This window comes from Trachurus japonicus, chromosome 19 (assembly GCF_045865225.1).
Source record: "Trachurus japonicus isolate A0001 chromosome 19, Traja_1.0".
Classification (NCBI taxonomy): domain Eukaryota; kingdom Metazoa; phylum Chordata; class Actinopteri; order Carangiformes; family Carangidae; genus Trachurus; species Trachurus japonicus.
The window spans coordinates 23,125,555-23,133,553 of record NC_140925.1 but is presented as its reverse complement, the minus strand read 5'-3'; the positions used below and the strand labels follow the sequence as shown (position 1 = coordinate 23,133,553).

The 7,999-nt window shown below is 40.6% G+C and overlaps 2 protein-coding genes across 4 annotated transcripts; one reads left to right on the top strand and one right to left on the bottom strand.

Moving 5' to 3' along the window:
* Positions 1-342: 342 nt before the first annotated feature.
* pigp (phosphatidylinositol glycan anchor biosynthesis, class P) lies at positions 343-3,094 on the bottom strand. Of its 2 annotated transcripts, none has more exons than XM_085761057.1 (5): positions 2,988-3,094; positions 2,655-2,739; positions 2,340-2,412; positions 2,080-2,198; positions 343-755 (listed from the first exon to the last, which is right to left on the bottom strand). In XM_085761057.1, exons 2-5 carry the CDS (start codon positions 2,734-2,736, stop codon positions 640-642), a joined length of 390 nt encoding a protein of 129 aa, XP_085617183.1. In that variant the 5' UTR covers positions 2,737-2,739; positions 2,988-3,094; the 3' UTR covers positions 343-639. The 2 variants fall into 2 exon arrangements, with proteins under 2 accessions (XP_085617183.1, XP_085617184.1); XM_085761058.1 differs by having other exon boundaries at positions 492-755; positions 2,655-2,745; positions 2,988-3,084.
* A 247-nt stretch (positions 3,095-3,341) lies between these two features.
* rexo4 (RNA exonuclease 4) lies at positions 3,342-7,443 on the top strand. 2 transcript variants are annotated; one of them, XM_085762004.1, is made up of 9 exons: positions 3,342-3,820; positions 3,875-3,920; positions 4,038-4,366; positions 4,453-4,599; positions 5,726-5,919; positions 6,023-6,111; positions 6,201-6,275; positions 6,369-6,443; positions 6,615-7,443. In XM_085762004.1, exons 1-9 carry the CDS (start codon positions 3,666-3,668, stop codon positions 6,768-6,770), a joined length of 1,266 nt encoding a protein of 421 aa, XP_085618130.1. In that variant the 5' UTR covers positions 3,342-3,665; the 3' UTR covers positions 6,771-7,443. The 2 variants fall into 2 exon arrangements, with proteins under 2 accessions (XP_085618130.1, XP_085618129.1); XM_085762003.1 differs by having other exon boundaries at positions 3,342-3,920.
* Positions 7,444-7,999: the final 556 nt, after the last annotated feature.

The following is a 7,999-nucleotide window of genomic DNA, read 5'->3' as shown; positions in this document are numbered from 1 at the left end:
AACAAATTCTAAAGGCTGTCCTAAAACACTGATGGTGTGTTTTATTTTTTTCTCTCTTTCTCATTGTTCAGGGCTTTAAAATGTCAAGCAAAGTTATAAAACCTAAAAACAAAGGAATCAAAATTATAAATGACAATATTTACCAGTTTCCAGTGCTCTCACATCATCGATGTAGTTTTAATCCCCTAACCTAACACTTAACCCAACCCTTTCCCTTTTGGACCTCGACATAAGAGCCTTGCACTTATGGAAATTGGTGGAATTTATGAAAGATATTATAGCTTTATTATTTGAAGTAATGATAATACTCATATCAAATGTGAAGTCATTACAAAACCGAATATATATCAAAAAATGTAATTTATTGAAAATAAATCATACATTGACTCTGACAACTGTGATATTGGGGTAAATCACATTAGCATCAACACACACGCACACAATAATTTATCTCAATACAGAAGTGTAAAGCATCAGTGAAAATAAACTAATTACGTTCACCTTTACCCCATGTTGCATTTCCCTTCCCTTCCCGCACACAACCCTTCATTTTGACACAGTGAGTAAACAGTGACACTACAATAAATCCTCCGCAGCTTCACCTCTGCTTCACCTCCAGCCAAAATCAGTTCCTGTTTCTTATCTTTCGGGAGACAAGTAGAACATTCTGTTGACCTCACTAATGGAGACATCCTTCAGCCTGGGTATCCCCCCCTCGCGGTAGCCATCTGTCCTCTGGCCTTGAGCGTATACATCTGTGACACAAAGGAGACATTCAGGGGTGGAAGCATCCTGGATGTTACAGAGACAGAGAGAGAGAAAGATGTGTTGGAGTTGAACCCTACGGTGTTGTCAGTATTAGTGGCTATTATGACGCAGATCGCACTAAATCTGAATTGTTGCCACCTTGTCATCTAAAGGATGGGTCACAGTTCTCCATTTTCTCAGACGTCTACGCCTGTTTGGTGTCAGCAGTAATATAATGTCTATCTTCTACTGTGCAGCCATTGAATCCATCCTTAGTTACGGTATTACTTCCTGGTTCGGAAACCTCACTGTCAAATCCAAATCTCAAATACTCAGTCTGGTGAAGACAGCTGGCAAAATCATGGGTTCCATGTACCACTCACTCCTCAAGATCTGTTTGAGCTGGCCACCATCAGGCAGGTTAATTCTACCATATCAGACAGCACGCACGCACTTTACTACAGTATGTACTACAGGGTCAGGTACAGGGTCCCTCTGTGCAGGCACAACCGCCTCAAACATTCACTTGTACCGACATCCATAAGGCTAATTAAAGATCCCATATTATACTCTTTTTACTCAATTTCACTCAGCTGTCAGACATCCAACTAAACTTGAAATGTATTGCCCCAAACTGATCCGTGGTCCTGAATGTCGGCTGTCTAAAAGTCGCTCAAATGAGCTCTACTGAGAACAAGCTGTTTCTGTGTCTGCACCTTTAAGTAACATGATTACTGTACAAGGCAAAGATTATTACCACTTTATGACTTAAAATTGGTCGGTATTTCATTAACTTAGCTCAGGAGTTTCTTGCTGTGCACTGCAGCCATAGAAATAGACGTGGTAGGCGTTTTATCGCGCTGAGGGCCCGGCCTCACTCCCGTCGTGACATCACCACAGGAGCTGAGTCTGAACAGCCTGTATGAGCACCGTTTTACCAGTCGGTGGGCTGCAGAGTCAATGCAGGACCCGTTTGCTTTCCTCATTCTAGGAGTTGGTAGGCTCAGGGAGGACCAGTTTATGTATGTAGAGACCAGAAAAAACCTGTTTTTCATAATATGGGACCTTTAATGAGCAGCTAGGGGGAGGGCATAATAACAGTTGTGTATGAACGTGTATGAATGTATCTGCACTTTGTTTGTACGTGTGTACTTTTTAACTGATGTCTGCTTCAATGGCACACTGCACTTTATGATGAGGTTTTTATGTTCTGTGTTTTTATGTTTGTGATGATTGTACCAGCAGCACGGCTCTTTATCCAAACCAAATTTCTCCCACAGGAGACAAATAAAGTTGACTTTGACTTTGAGTTATCATAGGAAACATCCTCACCTGTGATGTTGTCCACAGAGTCAAGTGGTGCTGTGTTGTTCATGTTCACTCCAAACAGCATCAGTGCAATTAGTGTTAAAGCCACCAGCAGATAGATCGGCACGGCAAGAGCCCAGTATCTACACAAGACACAATGTTTCAGTGAATGGATCATAAAACTCAGTGTGGTGCATGTGTGTCCTAAGGCATGTTTTATTGTAAAGAGGGGACTCGTTACTGAATACTGTAACTTATTTCTGGTTTGGAAGGTTTTTAATTACTTCTGAGGCCAATAAGTGAGTCCTATTGAATGAAGCCACTCCTCTGGTATGAAAGCCCACAGGCAATACAGACCTGCGGAGAAACAGGTTCCAAGTCACATTGCAGCCAGGGTTAATTTAGTTTCAATATCTAGTTACAAAACGTAAGCATGGATTTAACTATATATAATGATAAATGATTAGGCTATATCTGCAGCAAATAATGTGAATATATATGTGTGTGTGTCTGTTCATGAGTTACTTTATTTCATCTGCAATACTAAAAAAATATATAATATAACATGACCCGGAAACCAGAAACATTATTATACTCACAGAAGCCAAACTGGGAACCAAGATAAAGAACAAAGCCATAAATTGCTCTCTCAGGCAGAGGAGAGGGAGAGTTTACCACCATGATCTGAAGCTACAACAACAACAGAAAGGGAGACATGAGGAAACGTTCAACTTCAGTTTTAGCCATTCAACACTTCATATATTTTTCTCAATCACCTCTCCAGTTAAAACGTTACCACATATTTTAGTATAACGAACTAAACTAAAACTGGGACTTGCATAGTTGGGTGTCCTCGAAACGACAGTAACGTTACGTATGTAAAGCTACTCAATAAAACCTAAACTAAAACATTTGCCAATCGACATATTTACCTAAATCCAGGATTCTCTGTTTACAAAACAATTTCTGACAGAAACCAACTGTCAAACATCCACACCATCGTTGACTAAAATGATCGTCGATCAATTACCTTCCCTACTTCCCTACACATTGTCCCCCGTCATAATCGGAACGATGTGAAACAGTGGCCATAGACGGTGTTCCGCATTTTGAGTAAAAAACAAAAAATAAACGACATCATATCGCTTTTTAATGGTGCTAACATACATTGAAAAATTATGAATGAATACGGGCTTTAAGAAATCACCGTAGCTGTTGTATTGTTAAGCTGTGTTTGTTTGTAAATTGCCAGAGGCGCTTATGTTGCGACCCGGCCACAGTGAGATGTTGCACACCCCCGGAAATACACAGTCCAGCATGGTTTTTAGAGCATTTCCAGCACTGGAAGGAAACTGCTGAGCACATTTACCAGCAGTTTGAGAAAATATCGGACAAATTCCTCCTGGTCGGTGCCGCCACACGGTGAAACATATGTGGGGAAGCATTTCATGGTGAGACAGCGTCGAGCGTTACTTTTTAAACGGTTGTCTGTCAAACTAGTGACGCAGCAGTGACGGTCCAGCGTGGCTGAGGACGGTAAACAGACTTCACACACTGCGAGGACAAAGTACACAAAATAATAAGAAAATATTTCTCCAAAAGTGGCTATAATGTCGAAGGTGAACGCAAAGAAAAAAGGTGCTCCAGCGAAAACGCAGCAGTCCACGTCTGTTAAGAACAACACCGTGAAAAAGAAAAAGAAATTCTGGTTTGATACGAAGAAAAAGCCTCCACCTCCTAATAACCAAGGTAAAGCACATCCTCCTAAAGCTGCACATCCTCCTAAAGGTGCAAATCCCCCAAAAGGTGCACATCCTCCAAAAGATGCCCAACAGTACTCTGCCAACTGGAAAATATTACAAGAGGTAAGCTAAGAGTTGTGTCTGTGTGTGAGTAAGAAGTAAATATAATGATTTATGAGTTGTTTTATCACTTTAGATTTTTTTCTGATGAATGTGCACCATTTTGCGTGTCTTCCACAGATGTTAAAAGCCAGTCAGCCAGAGAAGCCCAAGCTGCCGGAAAATCAGAATGGTGTCCTGCCAAAAAAGGAGACCAAAGAAAATATTTCAAAAAATATTCCCAAGAACGATACAGATCCCAGGCAGAAAAGCGCTGGGAAAAAAGCGAAGACAACGACTGTGTCTGTCAGTGCCGTCCCCAAGGATGCTTGTGGGAAATCGAAAGTCCCAGCTGATTCACAGACCGGACAGTCTACAGCTCCGAAAAGGAAAAGGACCAGTGGGAAGTCAAACAGCGAACAAGCAGCCAAGAAACAAAAGTCTGTGGCTGAGGAGACAAAACCCTCAGAGTGAGTATACGGCACTAACCCATCTACTGTCATTGGGTGAAGAAAATGTTTGGCTGCTTATTTAATCCTGTTCTTTACTCTTGTAGAGACGACCTCTGGTTTGATGACGTAGACCCTGACGACATCGAGGCGACGATAGGAGCAGAGGCAGCAGACATCATGAGGAAAAAGCAGGGAATTAAGAAGAGCAACGACGCAGAGAGCGTCCTGGTCAAGGAGAAAGCCTTCGAGGGGTGAGTAATGACCTCACAGATTTGCTTCAAAATAAGAATGCAACAAGGTAGGACATGTTGACACACTGTCAATAACCCCCAGAAACATTCAGGTCTCGTAGGAATCAGAATCCTTTCATTCACAGTTAATGTGAATTCACACAACTCGTTGCAGACAAACAAACAGCATCTTTGCAGTGGGAACATTTAATCATCAACTGATGCATCCATTATGAGCTGAATGCAGCATGGCTCCACTTTGGCTGCAGTTTTCTCAAAATGAGGATGCTGCTTTTAAGAACAAAACTAAAATTTCCTCTTGCAGTTTTCACATTAATTACAAATATTAGGTTAATATTTCCTCAGTGGTTACATGTCTTGTTCATGACCATCAATATCAACTTATTGTCTATAACCATATAAAAGTCATCTTACAAGATTTATGTCAAAGATACAATTACTACATTTGAGAGTGTGTGTTGTGCCACCCTGGGAATAAGCAGTAAAATCTGTACTTGCGATATTGTGATATCATATGGTGACATTGTACTGTGTTTGCTGGGAAGACAGATAAAAAAAAAACAGATTATGGATATTGATTGATTGATTGAAATGTTTATTTCGAATATGAAAATAAAGTAATAAAAAAGAGAACTAGACTGGAATGTCTGTTAGCGGCATCGTCCAGTCCATGAAATAAATTATAATCAAACCAAGGAACTTCATACTGATGCAAAAAAACAAAACAAAGCAACCTAAATCTAATATTGCCAAAAGGTTTGGTACATCTGAAACTGAGGCTTTCACTGGAAAAAGTCAGTCTAATACTGAAAGAAAATTGCAAATAATCTTGTTTGCTGTTACTTTTATTTGTTTGTTGTTGATTTTCTGGCAACAGTGCTGGGGAGTACAAGTCTCCCTCGACAGTAAAGCTTATTGATGTCTAAAACACCTAAACATGCTATGGGAAATTATTAACAGTTAAAATAAATCATGCAAAACACAATAGATGTGAATAAAAAAAAAAATTAAACAGATGTAACTAAAAGCATAGAGAGGGTTTCTTCCCAGCTTTAACTCCTCAGATTGGTTCACATCATGATGACTCTCTTCTTTTATCACCTCTGTTGCCGTTCGCCAACGTCAGTCTCACCAGAGCTGTGGCCATTGATTGTGAGATGGTGGGAGTGGGTCCGGACGGAGAAGACAGCATCTTGGCGCGCGTGTCTCTCGTGAACCAGTTTGGGAAATGCATCTATGACAAATACGTTAAACCTACAGAGAAGGTGACAGACTACAGGACAGCCGTCAGTGGCATCCGGCCAGAGGATATCAAAGATGGTGAGTCACAAAGGTCATTGTAATAAGCAATAAGCGAGGGTATGGGAAACTTCTCCATTTACTGTTGTAAGATAATTTATTGTCCATGTTTGCCTCGATGCAGGAGAGAATGTTAAGACTGTGCAGAGAGAGGTAGCTGAGATCCTGCAGGGCAGAATAGTGGTCGGACACGCCATCCACAATGACTTAAAGGTAGGCTGGATGTAATATTTGCAAGATAACTAATGCTGTATTTTTCAAAATAAATGTCAGAGTTGTAAGAAAGTCTCGTCCTGTTTCAGATTTTACTCTTGGATCATCCAAAAAAGAAGATCCGCGACACTCAGAAGTACAAACCCTTTAAGAAGGCTGTCAAGGTAATAATATGACACATGTGTCAAGACGTTTACAAACTTTATGAATGTGACTACTCCAGGTCCTTGACCAATCTTTTTTTTCTTTTCTTCCAGAGTGGTCGACCCGCCCTGAGAGTCCTCTGTAGAGAAATACTCAATGTGAAGGTGCAGCAGGGTGAACATTCATCCGTAAGTGCTCAACACATCAAACACAATTCTCACTTATGGTGTTCAACACAGTTTAATTCACCTTTCAATTAATACAAAGTAGCATGATCATGGTCCTTCAGATAATGATGAGAAATACGGAACTTTGCTGCCAAATGAATCTCTTATCCTCTTCCTTCCGCTCTTCTCCAGGTCCAAGATGCACAGGCCACCATGAGGCTGTACACATTAGTGAAAAAACAGTGGGAAGCAGAGATTAAAGCCAGTAAGACAAACAAAGACTCAGAAAAGAAGCAGAGAAAACCCAAATTGCCCAAGAACAAACACAAGAAACCCATGGGATTATAAATTCAAAATCAAAATCAGCAAGAGACAGATCACCTCTGGATCGGAGCATACCATCAGGTGTCGGGTTTTGTTTTTGGAAAACAAACAAAACCACATACACATTTTTGAAAATAACAGATGTGGAACTTTCGTATTGGTATAAAGGTTTGATGCTTATGAAGATCATGAGTTCTTCCCCCCCCGTTCCTGAAAGTGATGAAAAACAAACCATTAAGGAAACCGATGAAAAGGAGGATTTCTGTATCACCCTGTTTTGTTTTTCCAAAACAGTTTTGTTTGAACCTCAGTTCCAGGAAAGATTTGGCTGCTTTCGTAAGACCCAGGATTGATTTACCCAAGTATCTCAGACTTGTAAGATGCCTGAGGTACTTGGGGAGTCAAACATCTGCAGGAGCGTGGACCCTTTGTTCAACTGGACCTTTCATCCATTTCTGCCGGTTATATTTCCAAACGACATTTCCCGAAATGTCTTTCCCAGGTCATTTGTGGGTGTCCTTTACAGAGTGCCACTGCACAAAAAGTCTGGTGTTACACAACTCAGTGGTGTATTGTTTTTCTCATTATGGTTTTAAGATTTATAAATGGTTTAGATCTTTGGTCTCTTGACTGTAATACTTTGGATCCTGTTTGCCTTAAAAGTCGGAGTATAAGTATGAATAAAATGTAAGAATTCTTTAACTATATTGCATTAATCATTGATAAAGGCTTGTCCTCATATTTTGTCAGTAACGTCAAGAAACAGGTGGTCGACTCTTCAATTCGACTCCATGAAATCTGGTTCTTAGACATTTCTCAGGTTCCTCCTGATCTGATCCAACACAGTGGCCAAGATCAAGAAGTTTGGAAGCACAGAAACGACCCTCAGCTCTCTCGTGTTATGACAGACATTGTCATGTTACCTCAGATGCACCTGTAGAAATCAGACTTTTTTTTTTTCCGGTTTTGCATTATGACTTTACATTTTCACCAAATTGCATCATGTGTTTGCATTTTTCCTGAATGTCTTTTCAAGCTTCTCAACAGACAGTTGAGGATCATACTGCAGTGACTTGTTTTTGCTCTTTAGATCATGGCCTCGGTGTGTGCGTGTGTGTGTTTGTGTTTGTGACAGAGTGAAGGATTTAGGCTCCCTCTGTGCACAGTATGTCAGCGTGATTTGCTGTCCATGTTTGATGGAAAGTGTCCCCCTCTCAGTGTAGAAATGAAACCTGCACCCTTGGTTTGAAGAG